The sequence below is a fragment of the Trypanosoma brucei genome, chromosome 10 (assembly GCF_000002445.2).
Source record: "Trypanosoma brucei brucei TREU927 chromosome 10, whole genome shotgun sequence".
Taxonomy (NCBI): Eukaryota; Euglenozoa; class Kinetoplastea; order Trypanosomatida; family Trypanosomatidae; genus Trypanosoma; species Trypanosoma brucei.
This window is the reverse complement of record NC_007283.1, coordinates 1,878,833-1,905,665: the sequence shown is the minus strand read 5'-3', so window position 1 is coordinate 1,905,665 and position 26,833 is coordinate 1,878,833. Positions and strand designations below refer to the sequence as shown.

The following is a 26,833-nucleotide window of genomic DNA, read 5'->3' as shown; positions in this document are numbered from 1 at the left end:
GTTATAACACCCACAAAGGGGACCGGGAAGAGGTGGTGAACTTATCGAAGGGTTTATTTGGATCAAGCGAATATCGTCACCTTAGGGAGGCGATTGGGGGCGCAGAAGCTATTGCTTCCACCAACTTATGGGTTTCTATTTTCCGATGGTGCAGGGATTTATAGGGGTGAGTGTGTCTTCCTCGATACTTCGGTCAAACGTTAAAATGTCCTCCAACTGTGGCATCCGTAAATTCGTTACGATCTTCCACCACGGAAGGGGTGACATACAGCCTCCTTCGGGAGTTACCGTTAAAGAGAGAGAAGTGAGTAACACATACGCGGGCTTGTGGCAATCAAGATGCGGATTTTGCTGAAACATGCATTTTTGCAGCCTCAGAAAAAGATCCCAACGATGCACTTTTATGGTATATCCACCACTCGTCAGTTCCCAGGCCCTCTGCGTGCTTGCTGAAAGGGTGAGGGAGTTGCAAGGGTAATGTTAGAAAATCGCTGCGCGTACTTTCGGCGCGATTTGTCTATTTACTTTAGCTTTCGATTGGTTAGGACCTCTATTTTCGGGTAAGCAATAACTCATTTCATTCTTCTCGTAGAAACGGTGGCTACACGAAATTCCAATGTTCCCTTTCCGCGGAAAAGTCGCTTGTACGAGAAACTTGTGAAGCAGACGAGGGCGCCCACTCGTTATGGGGGCATGGGAAAGGGTGGTGGTGAGAAACCATAGGACGCGATCAAATGGCGTTTCTTTTGCCTTTTCCTTTCTCCGAAAAAAAGTGAATACCGGAGAAGGACGTAATGCCGGATAAAATTACATCTCTCGTGGATACGAGGGGAAACTTTCGTTCCCCTACGCAATGCTAAAGATAAATCAGTGGATTGCGAAAAAGGTAACGGCAACTGGTCGATAAATTAGGAATAAAACTAAAACATAATGGCACTGCACCAAAAATTTTTAGCGTTTTCCTTGCTGTGGTGATGCCAAAAATGGGCGTCGCCTCAACGAATAAAAAAAAATTGACCGATAAAAAAGTGAAGTTGGCCACTTTTGAGGGTGGGGGAGGGGGGAGGGACGCTAACCCTCACTTGCACGGCACTATTCAGAGGTTCCATTCATGTGTGTTTTTAAGTTGTGATAGATTTACAAAGGAGATGGACATTGACTTGGGAAGTTTTCCGCCGCTCATTAAATTGTGCGGTAGTTGGGAAGAGACGAATGGTTACGAACTGGTTGGATGATTCCTTTTCTCTTCGTGGAGACCCCAGGGCACCTTGCATTTCCTCATGTTCACCACTCCCTCCCTTCTTACGTGTACCAAAGAAAAAGAAGAGGAAAGAGGGGAGCACAAGCAACAAGTACCCTGCCAGTTTTCGCCAACCGAATCTGACTAAGCCACCGGCCCTTTGGTGTCTGCGTTTCCCGCCTCCCCGACGAGCAAAGGCCGTTGTGAAGTGGTGAAAAACGAGGCCACTGGGGGGATCGAACCCCCGACCTCCGTCTTACTAGGACGGCGCTCTGCCATTGAGCTAAGCGGCCACGCATGCCGTTGACCTTCACCGCCTTGTTTGCCTTATTCCTGACAAGGAATCGAAAAGAGGGCCCAGCCGGGAATTGAACCCGGGACCTCTCCCACCCTAAGGGAGAATCATGCCACTAGACCACTGGGCCGCGGGAACACCCCAATTTTTATTTTTCTTTTCTACTTTTAGAACGTTCATCCTGTTAGGTGGAAAGGGTCTCTGCATCTCCCTATCCCGATTGGGCCGTACCGCACACTCAGAGCGCTTCGGTGAGCACGTCTCCAGTCCCACTCCACAGGTTGTCTGACCTGCATCTTCATATATACAGAGAAATAGCAACTTAAATGAAAAAGAAAGCACATCCGCAGGCAGGAAGAGAGGCTGCAGCGCCCCCATCTTTTCTTGAGAAACAGGTGCGTCACCGCAGGAGGTCTCTCCAGTTATCATCAGTTTATTGCTGTAACAAAACCCTAGAGATGCGGGGAACTTGTTTCGTCCGATCCGTACAGACGAAACGGGGGCGTGACGCGCCGTTGGAGTGCATAGTTTTGCCGGGTCGCGTATTCCGCTAGGGGAAGATGGATCTGACGGGCCTCGGGGGGGGGGGGGGGGGGGGGGACAACCATCTTCCATTGCCCTGTCCGTATTCGGGAGTTTGAGGCTGGCATCACAGAGGGTTGAAAAGGGCTTACGTTTTCTTGGTCCGTATTACCTCGGGCTTCCCTTCTTTGAACAGCTGCCAGTGGCGCATTCTGTTGGGGTGCGCTGCTGCTAGCCGTTTGGGGTCGTCGGTTCCCAGCATGGGGTTTTCTCATATTGCATCCATGTCGGTGCTGTTATGCTACTGCTTCCACATCGGCACAGCAGCCGGGACCCAGCTTGGGAAGTGCGGTTACTAGGCATTGTTTGGTGCGGCGGTGTTGTGTGTGTGTGTGGGGGGGGGGGGGAGGGGGTGCAACCGCGATGTTTTTCTGTCTCGACACCGCGCGCATCCACGCTAGGATGTGGAGTGAGCAGCAACTAAGTCCAGGGGGATGTTGTAATTTTCACCACAGAGATACTCCAATGGCAAGCATACCGTGGTTAAGCCCGCCCACCCTCGTTACCGCTTCGGATGCAGTCTAACCTTGTAATCGAATTGGGGTAGCCTTGACGGATCCTGAATGTACTGGCCAACTCTGGTATGCGGCGCGGGCTGTTACCGAGACAGCCCAAGGTAAGAAAGGAAGAGGAGGATAAGCACGTTGGAGTCGTCGGCAACCTCAAGGAAAGTTTTCTCTGATGATCGTATGTGCATGTAAGGCTGTGGGTGATGTTGGAGACGACCAAGCGACAGTGCTTTGACCCTCCCCCCCTGGATAGCAAATGATATATCCGGCGCATAAGCGTTTGAACACGCTCTGGGCGTGGAGTGTCCGTGTACTTCACCAAGCGCTTAGTTCCAGGATGCATTTGCCAGTTGCACTAACTCTTTTGCTTTTGTGATGAAAAGGTTCACCTTCCATTTTTTTATTTTTGAGAGCAATGCTCAAGCACTTCTCTGTTAGCAGTGGCTCTCCGCTTTTTCACCAATGGGTGCTTCGTTGGGTAGAGCTTTGCTGGTGTAATCATAGCGGGGACAGGTTCCCTTTAACCGTCATTACATTCAGCACTGCTATGACTCTGTGCTTCCACTATGTTCCTTCCTAATGGTAGGGTCTGCTTTGTGTGGGGGCGTGAGTAGAGGAATGCGTGGCAAATGCATCGACTTTCCATGGGTGCAGAGATTCTTCGCGTGAGCGATCACTAGTTCTCACTTGGTGCTCGGTGCACTATGCACCTGCTCTTTTCTCACCGTTCACACACGTCTGGACCTTTCGAAGACTACGGAACCAGGCGAGAGATTGGGGTTATGTGATTAAAATGTTCACTTTACATTATTGACTTTAGTTTTTTTTTTTAAGCCGTTGAATAATGGTAACTGCTGGTTTTCATTTTGACATTACTACCGTTGCTTCTGCTCCACTTTCCCCCATGAGGTAAAGTAAAGTTTTCAATGAGTTTTGCGGGAGGTTATTCCATAACATCAGGTGATGTTGTGAAAGTGCTACACCTTCTTCGCGATAATGGTGTTAACGTTCACAACTCAAAAAAGGCATACGAAGAATTGCAACGGTATCAATCGGACTCAACGTTCTTCGTGTTGTTATCATATTTGTTCGGTGCGGAAACATGCCCGGTTGACGTTGACCTCGGCGGCAACTGGGTACAGTACAGGCGGTTGGCTGGGATTACCCTAAAGAACAACTTGGAGCGGTGTAAGCTTGCTTTGGGTGAAGCGGCTATAAGGGAGGCGGCTGGCTGTTCACTAGCTGTTCTTGTTAACCCGACAGATGTTCGAATCGCCCGCGTAGCTGCTCAAATTGTTGTAAAGATAACAGTATTAACCTCATTTAGCTGGTGGGAGGAGTGTGGGCTGGGTAATCTCCCTAACACACTTCTAAACGACCTGCTGATGGCGGGAGAGGTGAAGACCTTTTCGGCTTTATATACCCTTCAGTACCTTGTGGAGGACCTTCCAGAAGAGGTAGGTCTTGCAAGTAAGGATATTATTGAGCGTGTCGCAGTACTTGTCTTGGACCCAAACGCCCAATGGGGTGTCCGAAAGGCTGCTTTTCGTATGTGTTCGAATATGTATGAACAAGCACAATCCCTTGACTGGAACGTAGAGAGCTTGTCACCTCTACAAATCGGACTGACGAGCGGCAGTCGTACTTTCACTAACCTTTGTTGCCTGCTTTCTGAACAGAATTGTGGAGGTGACGTTGAGCTAAAAATACAAGTATTCCGCTCTTGTGGTGTGATGCTCGACTACTTGGAATACTTTACCCCTATGCCAGAATCCGACATGGCTAGGTTCATTAAATGCTGGAGCAGGGATACTATTTGCACTAGTGTGTCGGCTGGAATTGTAACTGAACACGACGTCCAGTTAAAAATTTCCGCAATAGACCTCTTAACGCTAACAATGGAGATGTACGACAAGATGGGAGGTGAGGGTTACATATGTGCTCTCATTCAACCTCTAATTGAGTCACTGCCGAGTCTTGTGTCTGCTTTGGTAACTTATGTACCCATGACAAGGGAAGATGTGGAGAATATTCTATCTGAGGACGACTGCAGCATGAGGGACCCGGCAGCCGTTGATTTCCATCTAAACGAGCAAAAGTATGATATATCTGAGGATTCTGCGCTCGACGATAACCATGGAACTGCAACGTTGCGTTCAACAGCACTCCGTTGCATAGATGCTCTTTGCGTTCTTTCGAGCAAGCAAACATTCCCGCACCTGATCGAAAAAGTTAAAGCCTTGTGGGATGGCGAATGGCAGTACAAGGAGGCAGCTATCGTTCTTGTCGGTGCAATGGCTAACGGTTGCTACGACGAGATTGGTGATACACTTCCGGCTGTTGTTGAGCAGTTGATATCCGCCGTTTTATCTCCATCTGAAAATATTTTTGTTGTGAGCATGTCGCTGTGGTCATTGTCACGGGTTTTGGAATGGACATACGCACAGGATGACAGCACCATCAGCAAAATTATCAATGCATTTGCGTCTCGCCTGCAAAGCAGGAGCAAACGTGTCCGTCATGCCGCTGTCACCGCTATCAACACCGCATTCATGACAGCCCATACTATGGGCACTACCGAAAAAGTTACAGGTGATCTCCCGTCTTTGATCGAGATGGTTATCAGTTGCCTGCCGTTCTATAACGATGGTAATCTTTTCATTCTTTGTGATTTGGCCATGCACCTAGCTGCGCTATCAGAGGATCAGAATACCGTGGCGCTTTTGAGTGCTGCATTCAGGGCGAACAGAATTGAGCGCACCAAGGGGTTTGAGACTACGTATGTAGCTTACTATATTAATGAAACGCCAAACGTGTTTGTCGATAAGGATGTTTTTTCAGTTGATCGGGCTATTATCGGAATGTTAACGAGATTTCCTGATCCTGCAGTTTCTCTTGAGCTGCTTGATGCGTGGAGTGTAGTATTAAGGGACATCATTGAGAGGAATATTAGGGACGATATCAGCCTGCTACTCAACGTCCTTTTTATCGCTGCGAATTGCGCCAATGTAACTCCATCGAGTTCCCTTGCTGGTTGGTGTTCTCGTACTCAGGGATGCATTGCCGTACTGGCATTTCAACTTTTTAATCCATCGGAGGAGTTAGCAGTTCAGGTGGCTGCTGTCACCCTTCTTCATCGACTATTAAAAAATGCCGGCACTTGTGCTTTTCCTCAGGGAATAGTAGAGGAGCTTCTAGGAAAACTGACGTCTTCCGTAATTACAGCTGGTGACCTACAAAATAAGCTAGAATTTGTATACTTAATTATGCTGATGGTGAAGTCGTATTCGCACGAATCCCCAAACGGTGTATTCTGCGCATTTAAGGCGGCTGTTGATGTGCTTCGAAGCGACGCCTTTAGTGAATCTCAGTTGCTGTTCTCCCAGATGGCGTTCGAAGTATGTAGTGCCCTGGAAGCGGCACCTGGTCTTGTAGTGCATGCGCGACCAGATGTTATTACCCGAATTATAACGGAGTGCGAAAACGCATACGATAAGTCTGTTGCAACGATACATCTAGTAAATGTTCTTTTAGCAGTGGAAGATGTCGCGCGTGATATCCTGCCCGACGTCATGAGGCTTGTTTACAGCTGGAGGCAGTCGGCTTGTAACTTCCCGGGAACACACGAGAGCATCAAATTATTGCTCTCATTTTATAGCAACAAGCACTCATCTTTGCTAAGGGAGCAGCTGGGACTCGTGGATTCTAATATTCGTGAAATGGTGATATCTTCATATGGACTCATTTGTTGACCACAGAAGTGCGGAGTCGTAGAAGGCTGCGCTCCTGCTCCCTTCAAAAAGAGGGAGGAGGAAGGGGCTGAGTAAGTTATGCAAGGACACAGATATTTTCCAGGGTGTAACGCACTTTTTTTTCCCCTAAAAGTGTCTATGATGCTGTCTTTGTCCGCTGACATACATTAGGCATTGGCTTTTATCCCTTTACACCAGGGTATGTGCCCAAAGGTTCAAAAGGAATACGTAGTTGTGGAAATAAAGTTCCCATCAAAGCGGCAGTTGTGCGGTGCAGTGATGTTATTTATTCTCTAAAATCGATTACGCTTCCTTTTCCCCTTGTTTCCACACTTTCGCGTTTGTTCCTTCACTGTCTCCTTTTCTCCATTTTGTTTTAATATAACCGCTCTTTTCCATAAAAGATCGTTTTGAGGGATAATACGAAGAGGAGAACGCAGCACCCCCCTTTTTTTAAAGCCGCTTATTTTTAAGAGTTTCAAAAATAGTAATAACTGTAAAACCAAGATTATGCACCGGCGCTGTCCCATCATACCAGCTTTCCCAAGTGGCCGCACAACGCCGCTGCCTTTATTACCATCATGTGGTGGGACAGGTGCGTTGACTGTGTTTCCTGGTGGCTTTACTCAGAAACGCCATAGCAGCGTGTACCCGCAACCGCCGGTGAACCCGTTGCCTCCATATCCACCCTACGCTTCGGGATATCAATCATTTTACCACCCACATGCGCATCAAGGAGTTTCACAAGTACCCCCGCCCTTCAATTCAGGGATGGGCGCATCGGGTTACGTCGGTGTTGGAGTACCTGAGTTGGGAACAAAGGAACGGCCCGTTGTCGTAGTTTCGGCTCCACAAAAAACGACTTGGACAACCCGACTGTGGTTATTGTTGTTATTTGGAATTGGAGCCAGTTGCACCCTAAGCCTCATCGAAGAATTGATGTCGAGAATGCAAGACGGCAATTCGGTGACGAAAATAGGAGGGATATCTCGGGGTCAGCAAATCGGGATGTTTGGTTCTCCTGATGTCAAGCCAGTGGATTTGACCGGTCTCGATGTAACTTTTGACACGATTCGTGGGTGTGATGAGGCGAAAAAAGAGCTTAAGGAAATTGTCGAGTTTCTAAAAGAACCTGAGAAGTTCCACAAACTAGGGGGGAGACTTCCTAAAGGTGCGCTGTTAGTTGGCCCCCCTGGTTGCGGGAAAACAATGCTTGCGAAGGCTATTGCCAAGGAAGCCGATGTAAGCTTTTTTTACTCAGCGGGGAGTGAGTTTGACGAAATGTTTGTTGGTGTTGGGTCTCGACGTGTCCGCGAGCTTTTTGCCGCTGCCAAAGCTCGTGCCCCATCGCTTATTTTTATAGACGAAATCGACGCATTGGGGGGTAAACGGTCGGGAACGGATCATGCTTATTCTCGAATGACCCTGAATCAGCTTCTGGCAGAAATGGATGGGTTCGATTCCAAAGACTCTGTCATCGTCATCGCTGCGACGAACACCCCCGATTCATTGGATAAAGCCCTCACCCGTCCAGGTCGATTTGACGTTGTGGTATCAGTTGATCCCCCAGACATGAAAGGGCGCGAAGAAGTTTTACAAATTTACCTTAGCAAAATTAAAGCTGAATCTTCTGTTAGCGCAGCTGCCATCGCACGAGGAACTACGGGATTCACTGGGGCGGAGTTGAGCAATTTGGTCAACATCGCTGCCATCCGCGCTGCCACGCTAAACAATCAGGTTGTGACGATGAACGATATTGAATACGCAAAGGATCGGGTGATGATGGGGGCGGAAAGTGCAAAGGTCATCCCAGAAGATGAGCGCAAAGTGACCGCATACCATGAGGGGGGCCATGCACTCGCGGCGCTACTTCTTGAGAAAGAGGGAGCGGAGCCCGTGCACAAGGCAACAATTGTACCAAGGGGAAACGGCATAATGGGCCTTGTGCAGCAGTTACCTGAGAAAGACAAATACAGCCAAAGTAAGAGACAATGCCTAGCGCGCTTGAAGGTCTGTCTCGCAGGAAGAGTGGGTGAGGAAATACTACTCGGCTCAGATGACGTCACCACGGGTGCCAGTTCGGACTTCCATCAAGCTACAAAAATTGCGAGGAATATGGTGCGGCGGTTCGGTTTTAGTGGCGACCTCGGTTTTGTTGATTATGAGTCTTCCGATACCCCCGAGGGCGCCTATATGTCCGATGAAACGAAGGGCAAAATTGAGAAAGAGGTTTCAACTCTCTTGCAGAATTCGTACACTGAAATAAAGCAGATGTTGCTGAGTCATCGCGAGGAACTTGAGTCTATCGCCAAGCACCTCATGCAGCACGAGACGTTGTCAGGAGATGAGCTGAAACGCATAGTAAACGGTGAAACAATTCCGGCTAGGAAGGAGAAGGTGAGCATTCACCATCATTGCTCGAAAATGCCACCAGCTGGAACAGAAAGTATGAAAGGGAAACAACGCCCCGTTTCCATAACGTAACAAATACCAATCAGTGTATCATTGGTGACTTCCTCTTAGTGCATGCGTATGTATATGCGCCGCTAAGCAGCATGCACACGGGCTATCGGTTGCTGTATCCACATGGCGGTGTTGTTAAAGGTGTGTGTGTCTGTATCAGGTTCGGTGTGGGGTTAGGCATGGTATTGCTGCACTCAATTGTTTGTTTTATCCCCTCATCGTTGTCGTTGGGATTTTGCAGTTGTTGAGTCTCTGCGAAACGACTGGTGGCACGGGTTGTTGTTACATATATATTTTTCCGTGTCAGGTATCACTACCGTGATGGGGTGTATGGATCGTGTTGTTCTTTGTGCTTCTGCAGATTTTCTGTTTACACAGACTCACTCACACATTCCCTATTACTTCTACCATTAATTTTTCCTATGCGATCGTTCCTCTAAGGCTGTTTGTTAAAATGTAGGGAAGTATTGACTTCCTCTACCCATTCTCTCTACTCCAGACTTTATTTCATTAAATGTAGAAACTCGGTACTCGCGCACTGAGTGAGTTGAGGACCATTTTGGAGACTCAGTGATACCCACCCCCCTTCAAGGCAGTTGTGGCAGTCGGCAAGTAGACAATATTCTGTATCCACAGTGAAAGGGAAAATTGCAGCAATACCTCTGTTTAGCAACTTGACCTATTCATATCTTTCGCTTACGCCCCATTTTTTCACTTGGAGGGAACAGACGTGCTGCTGGGCCACACGGTGCGGAGAGCATATTGTAGATCGAAGGTTCCACAGATAGACCCCAAATGCGTCGCCTACAAATTCGGGCATCATTGCCCTTTTCTTCTGGAGAACTTTTGATCTCAACAACAGACAACAGCTGGCCGTCTTTTACTATCCGCGTGCAACGTCGGGACACAGCGGGATTGTCACGTGAGCAGCGGCGAAGTCAACCGAACGCAGACCCTACTACCGGGCATCAAATTTCTGTTGTTGAGCCTCCTGATTTAACTCACCATATCCAGTTTGGTTTGAACAACCTAGAGTATGTTACTTTGCCCGACGTCTCAGAGGCGGATCGCACGCGAACCGATATGGAAAAAGAGCGTGACATGCAAAAGCGGTTTGGTGAAGGCGGGCCGGGTGAGCGCACCAATAAGAGTTCACAGCAGGTTCGCCGTGACATGTTGCAAGGACAACAGGATGTGGATGGTCTCCCATGGGAGGTACGTTGGAGGAAAACGGTAATACCGACACCGGAGGAGATGGTTCAAGATGTCCGTGATCGTTTCGATTTATACATTCAGGATCCCATTGACCGTGAGCAAGAATGGTATCTGCATTGGAAGGATCGTTCTTTTAAAATTCAGAAGGATCGTATGATTTGGCCCCAGGGATACACGGACTACCTTGATCACTATGATGCTCACGGCAGGCGTCGTGTTCTTCCATCGGATCAGCGTTGGTCCGATACCTCTTGGAAGCATTTAGCTGATACAAAATATAAAGATCGAATGTGGCTTATCGAGGGTGAAGAGCGAAATGCTGTGCACCAAAGCCTCAAGGCCGAACATGAACTGTTGGGGGAGGAGGAGCAGCGGCAGCTGGAAATGGCTGACGTATACAACGGGATCGTTTCTGGGGTAGTTGATCTTGATCCTGAGCAGACCTACCAAGCCCTTTCGGGCACCGCGGACCCACTGGAAGTTGCTCGTACCAAAATGAAACTTCAAGCATACGGTGCAAGGCAAGCGTTAGAGTGTGCCAAGGGAATTGATTCACCGCGATTAGATCCTATTTCAGGCCTACCGAAAGCCGACATGGCCCCACTCCCAACGGGGGTCACTGTGGAACAGGGCGTTGCTATTGCTGCCCATGCGAACATCAAAAATGAAATGCTGGAGCAAACAGCTGATATCGCAAGACAGGCTGGACAGGATCCTGTTCCTGCTTTAATGAAAGCTCACTACAAGGCTTCAAAGCAGTACGATGATCGTCCGGCACTTCGCTCCCTCGTGGAGGAAAAAATTGAAAGGACCACAAGAACTCTGGAGACAACATCTGACTCCAAGTTAGGTGATGCAGGAAGGATTGTGGAGCAGATTGAAAGTTCGGCAGTTCCTGTCATTGGGTGTAAACTCAATGAATCTGAGAAGCTCTCGGAAGCCTCTTGCACGAGCAGCGAAACGGAGCGACAGGCATCTAAAGAAGGGAAGCCACACAAAGGAACCCCAGCGGGGTTCATTGAGGTGAAAAAACGTCCGCAAGGCGCCGAACCGGACATCCCAACGGAACTGTATCATGTTCCCTGTGGTCGTGAAACGGAAGGTATGCCCGAGTGGTACCGCAGAACCCTCGTGGAAACTGAGCCGATGATTCAATCATATGGTTTGACACATGATCCCCTTGAAAGGCGGATTGTTGACACCCACGAATACTACGATCCACCGCAACTGACTGAAGACACTCGTATTACAAATGATGACGCTGTTGCCGGTGTTTCGTCTTTTGACGAGCTCAAAATGAGAAAAATGAAGTCATTACCTGAATTAGTGGAGGGCTACAAGCCCCTCCCACTCTACCGGGAGGTGGCATCAGGAAAAGGTGATGCGGGCCCACAAGACAATAGTGTTTCTGGTGGATCAGCAAAAAGATCTGATTTACTACGCAAAGAAAGACAGGATCGGGTGCGAAAGGCGAAGGTACACTATGACCCGGACATCCTTCTTCCTTCGCTTCCATGGGAATCGGACTCTATTGCCGATCCGTACCGTGGAGTGGCGAAGGGGGATGCAATAGACTTCAACAAAGCGGACCTGGAGAAAACGTGGAGGGCATATCGTGATACGTTTCGGCAAAGCATGACAGAGTTCGGCAACCTTACGCAAGTAACAACTGAGGACAAGTGTGAGCGGATGTTGATGGATGTGATGGACCGCTTCCGTCGCGGAGACGTTGGGGATCATCCTCAGATTCCGGAGGAGTTGGAGGCTATTTTCCGCATGATATTTGAAGCACACACTAAACATTTTCTGTCGGATTTCTACAGATTCAAGGGTAACCGTGTAACTGAGGGAAAGACCGTGAAGGCGGAGGCTGACGAAATCCTTCGTCGTGCTTCTGCAAAATGCAAGCTTCTGGGTCCCAACTTCATGAACTTCATACAGGAAATGACTTCTTTGGAGCTTGATTCGGTTCGCAACAACCCCGCTCAGCGTTACGCCATCATGGTCCGTGACCGGGCGTACGAACCTCTGGGAAAGCCATTTATTAACTGGATAAACAGTGAACTTAGTGAATTCATTGTGAATGAATTTCAAGGCATCGAGCAGCTCGAGACCCATATGGAGTTTCTCAAACGACACGTGAACGACGCCAGAGCTAAATGTCCAATGCGTCTGGAAGGGGTCCGTGATTCAGCACGCGATGCTACTGTCGAAGCCTTTTATCAGTGGTGTCGTGGTGCCCTTTGTTTTTACGCGGGGAAACATTTGCAGCGCCTGTGTATTGACTTTGCTGATACTCGTTTTCGTACGAGGGCCGAAGAACTGTTTGAGGACTCTATCGAATGGTTTTCTAACTATGCTAAAGCATCTAATGGGATTGTGCAGATACCTATTCCTGACTCCGATCCTCCGTATGAGTATGAGGAGAAGGACTTTCTTGATGGTGAAAACGCTATTTATGAGGAGATCTCTGGGCATTTGGACAAGGCTGAGGGCCTTTGGCATTCTGGAACCTCTAGGAGGTGGTATCCGGTTATCGATGAAACGGAGTACATATGGTACAATGAGCGGCGCGGCCGCATAACTCTTGCGCTTGACATCTCGGATCGCTGCCTGGAGAACGTGAACAAGAAGACACATCCGTCAGTGCATCCCTTTCCTGAACGGGCCCGGCTTTTCTTGGAAGGGGCACCACTGACACAAGAAACTGCAGAACATCTCTGGATGCGGCACCTGGGTGACCTATACTACGAACACAGTGAGCTAATGTTCCGGAACGGTCGCTTCCAGACCGCTCGCATCTATCGGGAAAAGTGTCTGAACCTCTACCACTTGGCAACCCGAACTGCAGCTGAGCGGCTTCCGCCATCATGGAAAGCGCCTCTGCTAACGAGGGCAAAGTATCTGATGCGGGTTTATGAGCCTGGCTCCGGCGTGGAAGAGCATATAAAAGATGTGGAGCGCGTTGTTGACAGACTTTTTGCGGAAAAGGAGCCACCACATTGGATCGAGCCTTTTTCTGAGTTACCCTACAGGCTCGCGGTAGTGCATGCAAATCTGCCTGCCTTTGGGGAGTGCATTACCGCCAGAGTGAAGTCGTGTGTTAAAAATTCGCCTGGTAATGAGTTACTCTTGAAAAACATGGAGCAACGTTCCCGTGGAGGCGCACAGTTGCCTGAGACGGAGGAATACTTCGCGGCTGTGGACAGGGTTGCTGATGAGGTGTTTCGGAAGCGAATACTACGGTGGCGATCTCAGGAGTGCGAGGGATCCGATCCTTATCTTTTCTGGACCCACCTTTACTTCGCATTCCGTGTCCACCCGAAAAGTTGTGAGGAAGTTGCGAAAATGTGGGATATGTATGAGCCTGCCTATCTATACATATATACTCAGGGCGCACTTGCGTCCCGCAACCGTGGGCAAAAACTAATCAATGATGCACTACGCCGGGTTTGCCAAATTCTCTTGCCAGGTGATGAAAAACAAAAGAAGGTTCTTCTCCGAGAACTGGTGAAAGTGCGGGAGAAGTTGTCGCACCTGGTGCACAGGCGGGAATTGGACCAAACTATTCACGCACTGGAATCTCATCTTGCCGATCCGTCACGGCAGACATTCTGTTACGGCACCTCTCTTCTGTACCGTGAAGCTCTGACACACGAGCGGATAGCGAACAACCCAAGCCTTCGAGCAGATCTAGCCGCTCGAGACTATGCGGAATTGAAGCAACGGAAGGCGTCTCTTCAGACGCAGGGAAGCTCGCTAAATCCACAACAAGCAGCTAAGCTGCAGGAGCAGCAAGGTTGCACTATGCTGGTGGATGAGGAGGCTATTGGGTTGAAACCAGACCCCTCTACAAAGGAACTATTCGAAACAAAGTAGAGCCACCATTTTCAGGCATGTGCCACCCTTCCCTTGGAGGTAACTCTCTATAATGGGAGTGTTGTTTGGGCTGGCGTTTCGCAGTGTGAGTGCATGCACTGGGGTTGGTGTGCAAGAAAATGGTATTTTCAACGATGAACGACACTGGTGAGGGACGACGTGTCGGGGTGTCTTTGTGTTCTGCGGGCGTACCCCACGGGCCTTCGGACACTGTGGTAGTTAGTAGGACCAACGCACCTATTCTTGACGGGAGCACACGACAAACGGTATAACATTCGTGAATTACGCTTAGAATAGCTTATGTGTTGTTTGTGACGCATAATAATATCGGAAAAAAAATTGCGCCTCTGCAGTGGTATCAATAATAACAAGCGCACACACGAAAAATTGAGTCTTGCACCCCCCTACGGCCGGAATGATTTGGGGAAATGGTGTGGGGTAATTCTCGGTAAGGCAGGTAGTCGGATGCGTGGTTATGGTGTGCCGTTGGTGGTTGATGACCACCACGGGTATTTTCACACAATAATGAACGTTAAAAAAAAAAGAGCGAATGAAAGGGTTGGTATGCACCATTACAATATTTGGTGTTGTAGGTGTAGAAACTGCGTGTCATTGGCAATGCTTCACTTAGCGTGTAAATCCGTGTGGAGAACGACGGGAGCTATTTAGCTTCATCCTCTGTTTTCTACTCGCTCGCTCGAAGGGTGGGTTTATCCGCTCATTTGTTAATTGAGATGACCTTCTACTGTTCTCCATTCCTCAGCCCAATACTGTTTCCTAATCTTCGTTGTATGCGTATTGACTCATTTTTTTTTTTTGCTGACACCTAAGTTTTCAGTGCAGTGGAGGATGCCGGACGGAGCTATTGGCCAGCATGAGGGATTTCTCCACGATGTTGGCTGCAACGTTGACGTTTATACCTCTAGAATGCGGGAGGACATCTTAACCATGTTGGGCCGTTACGTAAATCAACAGCACCAAAGCATCAAGGAGTCTTTACACGCTGAGGCTGTCCGCCGTGAAAATGCGATACTCGACGAAAGGCGCAAGATAGAGGTGACGGCTGTAGGCGCATTAAGGGAAGTCGAGAGACAAAAAGAAACTATGTCTCGTCTTGTTGGGGGCTTGGGTAATGCGAATCGGCGGATGTGGATGCAGAAGCGGTTTCACGATTGGGAATTGTGGGTGCTGAGGAAACGCCACCGTAAGAAACTGTATAAAACCATTGAATGCCATATCAATGGCATTCGTGCTTACCATGTTTACACGCAATGGCGTCTTCTCGCGGCTGCACGGCGGCATCACCGACTCGCAGTGGCTGAGCAGTCGCAATGGAAGTGTAGTGAGGCTGAGTTGGTTGGGCAATTAGAGGTTTTGAATAAGGTAATAGAGGAGGAACGGCGCCACAGCGAGAACTTAGAGGAGAAAATGAGGACAGCGTTTGTCCGTGGGGTTTGTGCGTTGAATAAGGAGGCGGTGCAGGTACTCAAGGGAGCGCAACTGGCCGATCCACAAGCGTCTCCCTTGTGCCCGGGCGGCATGCGGGCAACTCGCACCTCACCTCCACGGTACGGTGCAACACGTGGCGTTAGTAATATATTTGACGGGTCTACGTTTCATACCGGTGCAGGGACAACCATGACGGCGGGGCGGACAGCAGATGCCGAGGACGCGACCCCGCTTACGGGGCAGTTCCTTCCAGAAATTAGGGATTGCTCACCCACCCCCACGAAGACTACCCCCGCGAGGGTCACTCCCCCACGACACCACGCCTGTTATGCGCCTGCTACCTGTGCGTACAGCGCGAGGACACTCCCCCATCAGCCTTTCGTCGTTTCTGTTGATCCCGCTGCAGTTCGCAGTTATGGCGATGTACCGGCCTCCAAAAAGCCACCCTATGTAGCACGCAGACCCCCCATGGGCTTTGGCTCGCGTTCTACTCGTTAACCCATACTCTCTTTCCTTATATAGAACGGAAAGTGCGGCTACCATGAAACGGGTCAGTGAAAGTGCACATGCCTATCTGTATCTGGGTGTGGTTATTGTATTTTCCACAATGCAAGGATGAGAGGACAGATTTTAGGTACAGGAAGTGGGCCGTTCGAGAAGGGATTAACAATAACAGATTGTCAAAGAAGGGTTCCTAAGGCGTGCTGTACGGTTTGCCTCCACATAGTACTCATGTCTCCCACCAACCCATGGGCCAAGTCGAAACATTAAGTTAGCACACTTCCCCATTTTATTTCTTATGCGCCCCCCACTATTTACACACGGGGAGTTGCAGTGTTAGGTGCTAGGTGCTGAAGTAGTTGGAGCCTGCGGATGCGGACTCGGTAGTGAAACTAGCGGAGATGTAGGGGTGACGATGATACTGTTGGCCAAAAGCGCACTCTTTCGCAGTTTTCTCGTATGTCAGCACGTTTGTAACTCCGGTGGAGACTTAGTTATCCCAGTTTAATTGTGCGACCGCACATATGAGGCTTTTAAGTAGCTGAACTACCCACCAGACCACTCTTCCTTCTTCATCCTTCCCTTTTCTACCAAGGTTTGATAGCGTTAGGCCAACGGGCCGCTCCTTTCGGAGTGAGTGTTGTACACTTCGTCCTGAGAAGCTCTATATATTTTTTTCGTCGTGTTGCATGGAGCGTTGTCTCTCTCTCGGTGTAATCAGCCGGCTCTTGGACGCTCTCAACCTTCGGCGCAAGGTAGCTTTGCTTTCTCTACCGTTTGAAACGTCAATGATAAGGGTTGGAAAAAATCTCGATTCGCATCGTGTTTCCTCCTCCGCTTCACCATCTCCGGCGGTACCATATGCGAAGTTGTTAAGTTTTCCATTGGAGGCGGAGATGGAGGTGCAGCCGCTTGTGCGCGGGGCGGTGTTGGAAGCCTTAGGCGAGAGCACTGGAGGGCAGAGAGCTGCGGATGGTGGTTGTAGGAGGGTAGAAAGTGTTAGGTCAAAGGAGATTGAAATTGGTAGCATCCTAGAGGGCCGGTGTTTTAGTTCCCTCGACTTTGCTTGCACTAACCTTTCGGCCAGTTTCAACAGATGTGCTCTCGTTTCTGCCTCCCTCGGTGGCGCTTTCGTGAGCCACAGTACCTTCAACCTGACTGATATCAGGCGGTCCAGCTTTATAGGGGCACAGTTTCACTCGTGCACATTTTTGGCTACCGATGCGGTTGGTGTCGATGCCCGCTGTGGTCGTTTTTCGCATTGCACATTCTGCCGTGCTAGCATGAGTGGGTGGGACGTTCGCGGGGCAACATTTTACCGCTGCACTTTCACCATGTGTGATATGAGCGGGTGGACGTATGACAGCCAAACAACGGTCGTCGAGCCTGTCGGCTGGGAGTGTTGCCGGCGCCTCAACTGGGTGCCGTTCGGAGAGGGAGCCGTGGGTGACTGCCGCGTAGTGAGGGAACAGGGAGGGGAGAGAGGGTTGTCTCTTCGACCGCGCGAGCACCCACCGTGGGTCAAGTGAGGTCTCTGTTAACGGTTAGTATGTATGGTTCCCGCTGACCTGAAAAGCCGGTTCAGAAATGTATCTTCACCTCTAAGTTGGTGGTTTCCTAGAGCTACTGCCACCGTTTGCACGCATTCCGCGGCGCGATGAGTGTCCCGTGGACCAAATATTTTTTCGTACTGTGTTTGCGTCATATTATCATTTTTTTCAGTGTTTTTAGCTACCCGTGGAAAAAGTTTTCGTTCTTGCACCTCCTATTTCCGCCTGATTCAACATATCTATCTGTTGCGTGCGAAATATTCGTACTTGCTCTAACCACTCCCCTGCTTCTCTCGTAATTGAATGTGTTTTCTCGCTAGAGGAACATACAATGAGTGTCGAAAGGATCGTGCAAATCTTGAGTGTTGTATATGCAGCCGAAGATAACGGGGACCGCCGAAGGGCCACTTTTGAACTTCATGAGGTGGAAGAACAAATGAATAGCGAGGAAATTGTAAGTATCGGTACGGGTTTGCTTGCAGTTACGGACCGAGGTGCAGCCGTACAGGCTTACGGCGCAGTTCTTCTACGAAATGCTGTAGTGTCTGGACGAATACCCCCCTCGGTTGTACCGTACGAGGAGTTAATGACATGGTATTTCAACGAACCAACACTAGGCCGTCTCCTCTGTGCTGACATTGTGGAGCTACTCATAGAGTGCATGGTGCGTGAGTGGCCCGAGTCCTACCCGGACTTGATTGCCCGTGTGTGCGCTCCTCCAACCCAGCTTGCACAGCAACCTCGTAAACTTCATTTCCTTTCGTCATTTATCGCGCATATTACCTCTCCGCACGTGGGAGGTGTGCCCGTTAATCGTATGAAGCGGTTGAAAAAGGCGATTGAGCTGTATGGTCGTACAATTCTTGTGGAGGTGATTCAGGCGCTGTTCGACTTATACACACAAGCCGGTGGAGCGGCAAGTAACAGCTGTGCTCCAGGAACTAAGGAAAGCGTTACGGATTGTCTCATGACCGTAGCTAACGCTACCCCCTGCCTTCCTGTGCACGTGTGGTCGGAAGTCGGCCTTACTAACACCCTTTCAGCGCTTGTACGATGGGGACCAGCTGCCCAGGAAGCACTCGCTGCAACAACGGCACTTCTTCGGTGTGACCGTTTGTCTTGTGCAGGAGAATCCACGGCAGCTGACTCTCTGCGAACGGAACTCCTGAACGTTGCCCTTGGTTCGGTAGACATGTGGGTAGCTGAGTCAAATCATGGTAATATCGAAGAAGTTGTGGGATTGCTGCACGATTCGCCAGACACCCTTCTGCAGCCGGCCGCCCCTGTGGCTGGTCGTGTCTGTCTTCTTACCTTATCCATCCCAAGTGTGCTTCTTGCCTCCGTTGCGTGCTCCATTTTCCGACGACTCGGCGACGCTGCCTTCACACAGATTAATCCCTTGGAGTTGCTGGCGCGCCTAGCGGTCTTGGTTCCAAAAAACAAATTGCACCCTTGTTGCGGCACTTGTGAGGGAGGCATGCAGATATCGGAGCATGACTTCGGGACAGTCGAAGCATTTACGCAAGCTTTCTCGGAGTTCCGTAGCCTCGCGGCGCATGTTCTGACGTCGGTGGCGAGGATCTATCCAGTCGTTGCTAATCAGTTTATGCTTCAGCTAGTAAGTAATCTTAGCGATAGCCGCGGAACGGAGGAGGATGCAAGGACCCAATGTGGGTTTGTGACGCAGCGAAGTGACACCTTTTGCAATTGGGAAGCAACGCAGTTCCTTCTGTATAGTTTATCTGAGTCGTTCAAGCACTCGTCCGAGTATGTACCCCAAATAATTAACGAGTTGGTTAAAAGGGAGCCTGAAGACATGGTCATTTTTCCGGTTTACCTTAACATGCTTTCGCTGTTGTGGAATTGCCGGGATGACACTGCTCTGGGTGTATGGCAAGGTACGATGGGTATCATTCTCAAATCACTTGGGAATCGATACAGGGAGGTAAATGACATTGATGTTGTATCCGCGCGCAAGAGGGCGCTCACACTATTGGTCACCGCCTGCAGTAAGCATGCTAAGCAGCTGGTTTTGCTGGGGGAGCCTTTCTTGTGCCAGATGGAGCGTTTGCTGATGTTCTCGTCGACATCAGCGATGGAGCGTACATTGCTGTACGAAGCAATCGCCGCTTTCACCACCGCGCTTCCGGAGGATGAGGCGCAGCGACGTCTTCAGAGTTTTCTTGATCCTGTAGCGAAGATCATGGTCGACCACACAACAAATATGTGTCAGAATGCCTTCAACGATATCATTATAGGACGCACCACCGCTCAGCGAGATGAAGGCTACGTTATTCGGGACAGTATCAACGTTTTTGCTGGAGTTCTGCGACGCTGCAAGACACTGCCTTATGTTGTTGAGGCAGCCTCGTCGTTGGTACCATCCATCATGAAGCTCATGGAGTTTGCGCACAACATTGACGCAAAGGACCTGCCTCCCGAATACAAAACTCTTTTTGGCACTTATAATGGAGATGGGGGGGCGGCTTCCCACCTCAGGTCTCGTGAAGGTGAAGGAGCGGGTGGTCGAAAATCCGATGTATATAGGGCTCGGAAAATATTGTTGGACATACGCCTGGCGCTTTACCAGGTGATCGGAGCTTTGAGTTCATTTTTTTCTGTAGAGCCCCTTGAGAATATGCTACAGATGTTAGTGTGTGTCACGCGATTGTTGCCGATCCACGCTATGCGGCAGTTACTGTCGCATTGCTTGTTTCCTGTAGCCAGTGCTCAGGAACGGCTAATACCTGCGACTCTCTCCGTGTGCACCACGTTCTACATGCAGAGGAACCGTGGCGCGAGTCGCGCTCCGGAGGCGGAGGCGGTGGATGGCAGGCAACTTTTCGGCCTTTCAAAAGACATCTTCGCCTTTATTAGGCAAAATGTGGTGGATCCCAAGCGACTCGATGGAAATCCAGCACTTTGCCAGATTGTGGTCGATGTAACGCTGAGTGTCTTAGAGAGTGGTGTAAACATTGCGGAAGCTTCCCGCTTTATATCGGCGATTGTGTCCAATGGCAATGACGCTAATCGTTTCTCTGGCACTGCGAACGCCCAAATGGTTGATATGGCTCTTTGCGCTTACAGGCGAATGATTGATTTCGCAGTGCGCGCTGATGAGTCCCTGTTACCACCTAGAGAGCGTGAGAAACTGTTAGTCACGCTTGCTGACACCTACGTTTCTCAGTATCCGCTGTACGTGACGGCGATGAAGGACCGTTATCCCCAACCCCAGGTGGACGAACTAAACACACATTTAACGATGATGGGTCGTATTGATGTTAAGAGGAGGTACTTTAAGGAGTTTCTGCAGCGGTTTGCGGGGCAAGTTTGTGTAGATGGCGGTCAGGAGGGTGATCGGTAACTCTAGCGCTGCGGTGCTGGGGCATTCAGAAGTGTTGGTGTGTTTTCCGTTGTGGTGACGATGGGGGAAGAGGTAGGTGGGCTAAAACGGTGTGAATGGGGTGTAATATCGATACATCTCCCCCCAAAAATGAACGAAGGAAAGACGATAAAGGGGTGCAAAAGCAGCAAGAGCTGTCTTATTGGATGCAGTTGATTTGATGGAGTGTTATGTGAGTGACGGCTGGTGGTATGCCAGCTACTGAACTTTTCACCTTAGCTCCATGAAATTTCCGCTTTCCGCTTACGACTGCTCAACGCCACGCACACCTGTACATGTGAATGCGGTAAAGTCGCCATGGTGGTCCACTATCAGCCCAGTAATACAGTCAGTATCTGTGGGGAGTGTTTTTGTTTCCAGTTGACGTAAAGGGCATCGTGCGTAAGGACAGCGTAAAGAATCTCCCCCTCGTGCCTCCCCCGGGGTTCCAGCAGCGCATGCTGTGCGTTCGTTTACTAATATTGTGTTAACTTTGGCCGAAGCCAGTCTTCTGGCCCCAGCCCTACTGTGAAAGGTTGGTGTGGGGCACCTGCTTTTGGAGGAACCTCCGATTTTGTGTGTGTGTGTGTGTGGTTTCCTTACCCGTTGTTGCGTTGGAGTTTTGCCGTTGTAGCCGTGGTGAGTAACTTGACGTTGGATGAAGTGGTGAGGTGTGCCTTCATCTTTTGCGAAGAAATGATTATTTCCGACTTCACTTATCCATGTGCATGTGTAAGTGATTGGACATCCGAATGAGTGTGTGGGGCTTCGGCGGAAAAGGTTTGAACGTTGCAGTCACCGTCTTAACAACTACTGTGAACGGTGACACAGCGGGTTTTTCTCATTCCATATGTTCCGTTCCGTGGTACCGCATCACTCTTTGACGAGGTGCTACATAAAATAGCAATCGCGACAACAAGGCTTCGTTCATCAGAAAAAAAAAGGTTGTCGTGTAGCAAAATCCGTATTTCACGTGCGATAATCTTTTTCCTGATTTGTTTGCTAGTCGGAAGTAAGAAGAAGCGGTTGAAGAAATTAACACACATGTTCCGCCGTCCCGTCGCGCAACACATCTTTCCTGTGTGCTTTGCTCGTTTTCTGACAGTTACGCCGATCCCTATGCCAGCTCTCTCTCCAACCATGGAGAAGGGAAAAATATCTGAATGGGTCAAGAAGGTTGGAGACGCAGTTGAAACGGGCGATACATGGTGCAAGGTTGAAACAGACAAAGCCGTTGTTTCGTACGACAATGTGTCAGAGGACGGCTTTGTCGCCCGTATTCTTGTTCAAGTTGGGGAAGAGGCCACAGTCGGCGATGCGGTGTGCCTTATTGTGGATGAGGCGTCAGGTGTTAACTCAGATGAGGTTAAGAACTGGCAGGCCGCTGGCAGTTCCCCTGCGGCAACTCAGTCAAAGGTGCAGGAGGTTCCCTCACCCACACAAGTGGCGCCACTACCAGCCGGCGGAAAGGAGGCTGGTGGTCGTGTGAAGGCGTCTCCCCTGGCCCGAAAGACGGCGGCGGAGCTCAATGTATCACTCGACACCATCGAGGGCACTGGGGGAGGGGTGGGCCGAATCGTGAGGAAGGACGTTGAAGCTGCAGCGTCAAAGCGTGAACACGCTGCTCCCGCCGCCGCGCCTGCCGCTAAGCCCGTCGTGCCAGTAATAGCCACGACTCCATCAACCCAGAACTACACCGACATCCCCGTCACGAACATGCGGTCAACGATCGCCAAACGCCTTACACAATCAAAGAACGTGGAGATTCCGCATTACTACCTTTTCGAGGAGTGCTGCGCAGAGAATATGATGGCCCTGGTACAGCAACTCAACTCCAAGGGTGACGGCAAGTATAAAATCACGCTTAATGATTATATCATCAAAGCAGTGGCGCGGGCGAATATGCTGGTTCCCGAGGCTAACAGCTCGTGGCAAGGGGACTTTATCCGTCAGTATCGCACCGTTGACGTGAGCGTTGCAGTCGCAACTCCCACAGGGCTCATCACCCCCATAATTAAGGATGCACAGGCACGTGGGTTGGTCGACATTTCGAACGAGATGAAGGTCCTTGCAAAAAAAGCCCGCGAGGGGACACTTCAGCCACACGAGTTCATTGGTGGAACAGTGTCTGTGTCCAACCTCGGAGCCAGCGGTATCCCCGGTTTCACAGCTATTATAAATCCCCCGCAGGCGCTCATCGTAGCTGTTGGCTCCGCCAAACCCCGTCCGCGTATGTCTTTAGATCCGGACACAGGAAAGTACACAGTTGGCGCGGAAGCTGAGATGTTTGTAAGGTTTACCGCATCATTTGACCACCGCGTGGTTGATGGTGCCGTTGCGTCTCAGTGGTGCAAACACTTCAAGGATGCGGTTGAGAACCCACTCTCGCTATTGCTGTAGGGACTGTAATGTGCGCACGAAATAATATGCATATTTTCTAGGAGAACGGGTGCCAGTGGGTACCGCGTGGAATCTTTCAACCTTTGTCCTTTTTATTACTATTCTTGCAGCATGCCGGCCCTACGTATGCCCCGAAAACTCACGGTGGGAGGCCAATAAGCTAATGAAGACGATGCTTGCGTTTATATTCCCCCTTTTTCCTCTCCCTTGATATTATCATTGTGGATCTTCTTCATGGGGCGCACGATATGAATATGTGTTGTCGTCGTCGATCTGGGAGGTAAATATAAAGGCAAAAGAGGCTGAGAAGGAAAAAGTGTGAGTGTAGAGTGCATGGGGGGAAGAAAGAGAAGGGTGTGGTGAAATGGGTAAAGGAAAAAATAAGCGAGGGAGGGAACGCGGTTGAGGGTAGCGCAAACAGAAAACAAGGGGAGAATGACTTAAAACGCTAATTCCGCCTTTGTTTCTGAGGAGGGCTAGGGAGGGACGCGAAAAAGGTGATGTACGGGCACGAATAGCTACCTAAAGTGGGGCACGTAAAACAATCTCATATTTTTTTGTTTTAAAGGGAGGTACCGCCACGATGATATCAAGCGCAAGCTGAACATGGAATCCATATATGTGACGGCCGATGGCGGTAGCGGATAGCGATCTCTTTCCTTTGTCTTTTCCTAATTTCGTGAGTCCTTTCGAGTTTGAGCGCATATGACAAGTACAGCACGGTTGTAAGCGTACGTATTTGAGTCGTCAGTTAACCTCCAATTTCTTGTCCACCCTGTTTCCACCATACCCCTTGTGTGTTATACGTGAGTTCTCGTGTTGCAGCACCGAAAGTTTTCATGAGTGCCCCTACTGAAAGGGAACGTTTAGGCAATGATAAAGTGACAGAGGTTCAGCCAACCGAACTACTTGACGTCGCGGGTATTGAACGTCGACACGTGCAACAGGTGTACGATGATATTGCAACACATTTCTCGGCAACTCGCTACAAGGCGTGGCCAAGGGTGCGCGCCTTTATCGAGTCGCTGCCGAGATATGCCGCTGTGGTAGATGTTGGCTGTGGGAACGGCAAATACTTTTCTTGCGCACAAAACTTTATGGCGGCAACTTCTAATGCTCCAGACGACGGGGCAAACGAAGAGGGACAAACAGGCCCCGCGTATCGGTTCGTTGCCGGCGTTGATTTTAGTGAGAGGCTTCTCCGGTTAGCACTGAACCAACTGGACCACGAAGCAAGCGAGACTTCGCCGTCGTCTTCACGGTCGCTTGGGACTCGCGGTCGCACCGAACTTCTTCTTGCTGATGCCCGTCGTACAGCGTTTCGCAACGGAGCATTTGATGCAGCGATTAGCATTGCGGTTGTTCATCATTTCGCTACACACGAACGGCGCCTCGACGCTGTTCGCGAGCTGTTGAGGCTTGTACGGCCAGACGGTCTCATTTTGATCTATGTCTGGGCGAAGGAACGGCCGGAAAAGCGTCCAAGGAGTGGTGCATCAGACGTGTTTATCCGCTGGGAGATGCATGAGGCGCACGACCCTGAGCGACGTGTGCACCACCGATATTATCACCTCTTTGGAGAAGGTGAATTGGAACGCCTTGTGGAGGAAGCGGGTGGTGTTGTGCGGGAGTCGTATTTCGACAAGGAAAACTGGTGCGTTGTGCTGCAGAAGAGTAAGAGGGGTGAACAGTGACGGCACTTTGGAGATGGGCCATCAGTGCTATTCATTCCACCTTTTGATGTGCTTCGCCTCTTAAAACCTGCGTGCGTTCCTTTTTTTATATACTACAGCTGGCTCCCCTCTGTGTTGTGTCGCGCATTTCCTTTATCTTTTATTCTATCCATGTGCATGTTGCTTGCGTTAGTGCATGGAAAAAAAACGCATACTGCCTATATCTGTGTCTTTAGGTGAAGTCATGCCGGCAAAGAAGGGTGCGCAACAGTCACCACTGTTTGAGGTGTCACCACGGTGGATGCAACGCGCAGCGGAGGGGATCGCGTCACGCAACGGTATGTTGCTGACGGATTTTGTTGTGCATGCGGAAATGGGTGAAGCACTGACTATTCGAGATATGCCAGAACATAGTGGCATTGAGCCTGCCATCGATCAACTGCGACAGCGTTTGTTAGACAGCGTTGAACAAGCAGTTGGGGAGACACGAGTGCCACCCAGCGGCCATGCTGATGACGTGAAGGAGCGGCAATTATTTGTTGAGGTGGTGCTTCGGGTCGCAATCACCGGCGCACTAGTAAAGTATTACACGGAGTCGTACTCCATAAAAGATGCAGACGACTCGAAGGGCGGCGATGATAGGCAAGAGCGGAAGCAGTGGATAACACAGTTGACAAAGGACCGCTTTGCTCTTGGACTTTTGCACGTTTTCGAAGTGTTCCAGGAGGTTCACTCGATGCGGCGGACCAACTATCAGCATCGACAAAGCAACACCACCGTTGGCACCGTTGGCTGGGACACCCTTTTACTTCTTCACTTTGTCCATCGCATTCCGTGTGCCGCTCGCGACGCAAGCCCCGGTGTGATAGACGAGGCAACAGGACGGATAGTGCGAAGTTGGCGGAAGCTACTACAGTCTCTTCAGGTTGTGGACCCCGGCCTCTCACCGGAGTTTTCTAGACGTCGTGGTGCCCTTGCGGTGTGTAATGGGCTGTTGAGCATATTGTTCCGTCGATACAACGTTCATCAGTGCCGAGTGCTTATCAACACCATCGTGCAGGCCGAACGAGTGACCGAAACCGGGGGTGCCGCGGGCAGGGAAGTGCTTAAGCCGGCGCAGCACATGACATCGGAGGTGCTGACTTTTTACTATTACAAGGGCCGTGTGGCGCTCTACGATCACCAGGCGCGCGAGGCATTCGCTGCGTTGCAGCAGGCCTATCAACTACTCCCACCACCAGGTAGTGGCAACATCGTGCAGCATCGTAACAAGCAGCGCGTGAGATTTTTCTTAACCGTTGCGGGGGTTGTCAGCGGTCGCATGCCGCCAGAGGAGATCCAGCAACGTGATGACCTCATCGTCTACATATTTCAGCCGATCCTTAAAGCTATACAGCGGGGAGACCCGCGTGCCTTCAGCATCGCCGTGGATGCGTATGGACCGATCTTGCGAAGAAGGGGCGTGTATTTTATATTACAGCGTGCAAAATTGCTTTGTTTTCTCATTCTAGTGGCCCGGGTGCACGCCACAATGGATGCTTGTGGTGAAGACAGTACACGGATACCACTGCGGGTGCTCACTACAATGTATATAAACATTGCAAGGGAAGGGAAAATGATAGCCGATCAAGACAGCGCCGCACGTGAAACGACCGAAAGGAGGCCGAAACGGCAACGGAACGAGGACGAGATTGACGATGGTCTTGCCTTAACAGATAGCGAAATGACTTGGTGGGTGGCAAAGCTTATATCTACTGGTCTACTTCGTGGGTACATCTCATGCGAGCATAAAGTGGTTGTTTTGTCACGCCAGAATCCATTTCCGACATTAGTCGCAGGTGAATCAGCTGCGCCACTGCAGGGATAGGGAAACCGCTCAAGGGGCCTCTGCCGGACTAAGTCTCATCATTGTGCATGGATAAGGAAATCTGGTTAACTTTGCG

General features: G+C 50.1%; 10 protein-coding genes and 2 non-coding genes across 12 annotated transcripts, besides 1 other annotated feature; 9 read left to right on the top strand and 3 right to left on the bottom strand.

The window, feature by feature from the left end:
• Window positions 1-1,461: 1,461 nt before the first annotated feature.
• Tb10_tRNA_Thr_1 lies at window positions 1,462-1,533 on the bottom strand. Its single transcript has one exon. It is a non-coding gene; the product is annotated as a tRNA-Thr (tRNA).
• A 60-nt stretch (window positions 1,534-1,593) lies between these two features.
• Tb10_tRNA_Pro_2 lies at window positions 1,594-1,665 on the bottom strand. The gene has a single exon. It is a non-coding gene; the product is annotated as a tRNA-Pro (tRNA).
• Window positions 1,666-2,113: 448 nt separating this feature from the next.
• Window positions 2,114-2,135: a microsatellite.
• Window positions 2,136-2,600: 465 nt separating this feature from the next.
• On the bottom strand, window positions 2,601-2,969 carry Tb10.6k15.3010 (hypothetical protein; the record flags this gene model as incomplete). The annotated part of the gene is made up of 1 exon (XM_817905.1): window positions 2,601-2,969. One exon carries the CDS (start codon window positions 2,967-2,969, stop codon window positions 2,601-2,603), a length of 369 nt encoding a protein of 122 aa, XP_822998.1.
• A 583-nt stretch (window positions 2,970-3,552) lies between these two features.
• On the top strand, window positions 3,553-6,378 carry Tb10.6k15.3020 (hypothetical protein, conserved; the record flags this gene model as incomplete). Its single annotated transcript, XM_817904.1, has 1 exon — window positions 3,553-6,378. The coding sequence occupies one exon, from the start codon at window positions 3,553-3,555 to the stop codon at window positions 6,376-6,378; it is 2,826 nt and encodes a 941-aa protein (XP_822997.1).
• A 510-nt stretch (window positions 6,379-6,888) lies between these two features.
• Window positions 6,889-8,862, top strand: Tb10.6k15.3030 (mitochondrial ATP-dependent zinc metallopeptidase, putative; the record flags this gene model as incomplete). Its single annotated transcript, XM_817903.1, has 1 exon — window positions 6,889-8,862. The coding sequence occupies one exon, from the start codon at window positions 6,889-6,891 to the stop codon at window positions 8,860-8,862; it is 1,974 nt and encodes a 657-aa protein (XP_822996.1).
• A 774-nt stretch (window positions 8,863-9,636) lies between these two features.
• Window positions 9,637-13,935, top strand: Tb10.6k15.3040 (hypothetical protein, conserved; the record flags this gene model as incomplete). The annotated part of the gene is made up of 1 exon (XM_817902.1): window positions 9,637-13,935. The coding sequence occupies one exon, from the start codon at window positions 9,637-9,639 to the stop codon at window positions 13,933-13,935; it is 4,299 nt and encodes a 1,432-aa protein (XP_822995.1).
• An 849-nt stretch (window positions 13,936-14,784) lies between these two features.
• Window positions 14,785-15,882, top strand: Tb10.6k15.3050 (hypothetical protein, conserved; the record flags this gene model as incomplete). The annotated part of the gene is made up of 1 exon (XM_817901.1): window positions 14,785-15,882. One exon carries the CDS (start codon window positions 14,785-14,787, stop codon window positions 15,880-15,882), a length of 1,098 nt encoding a protein of 365 aa, XP_822994.1.
• Window positions 15,883-16,574: 692 nt separating this feature from the next.
• Window positions 16,575-17,414, top strand: Tb10.6k15.3060 (hypothetical protein, conserved; the record flags this gene model as incomplete). Its single annotated transcript, XM_817900.1, has 1 exon — window positions 16,575-17,414. One exon carries the CDS (start codon window positions 16,575-16,577, stop codon window positions 17,412-17,414), a length of 840 nt encoding a protein of 279 aa, XP_822993.1.
• Window positions 17,415-17,766: 352 nt separating this feature from the next.
• Window positions 17,767-20,799, top strand: Tb10.6k15.3070 (hypothetical protein, conserved; the record flags this gene model as incomplete). Its single annotated transcript, XM_817899.1, has 1 exon — window positions 17,767-20,799. One exon carries the CDS (start codon window positions 17,767-17,769, stop codon window positions 20,797-20,799), a length of 3,033 nt encoding a protein of 1,010 aa, XP_822992.1.
• A 1,062-nt stretch (window positions 20,800-21,861) lies between these two features.
• Window positions 21,862-23,217, top strand: Tb10.6k15.3080 (dihydrolipoamide acetyltransferase precursor, putative; the record flags this gene model as incomplete). The annotated part of the gene is made up of 1 exon (XM_817898.1): window positions 21,862-23,217. The coding sequence occupies one exon, from the start codon at window positions 21,862-21,864 to the stop codon at window positions 23,215-23,217; it is 1,356 nt and encodes a 451-aa protein (XP_822991.1).
• An 839-nt stretch (window positions 23,218-24,056) lies between these two features.
• On the top strand, window positions 24,057-24,911 carry Tb10.6k15.3090 (hypothetical protein, conserved; the record flags this gene model as incomplete). Its single annotated transcript, XM_817897.1, has 1 exon — window positions 24,057-24,911. The coding sequence occupies one exon, from the start codon at window positions 24,057-24,059 to the stop codon at window positions 24,909-24,911; it is 855 nt and encodes a 284-aa protein (XP_822990.1).
• Window positions 24,912-25,086: 175 nt separating this feature from the next.
• On the top strand, window positions 25,087-26,757 carry Tb10.6k15.3100 (hypothetical protein, conserved; the record flags this gene model as incomplete). The annotated part of the gene is made up of 1 exon (XM_817896.1): window positions 25,087-26,757. One exon carries the CDS (start codon window positions 25,087-25,089, stop codon window positions 26,755-26,757), a length of 1,671 nt encoding a protein of 556 aa, XP_822989.1.
• Window positions 26,758-26,833: the final 76 nt, after the last annotated feature.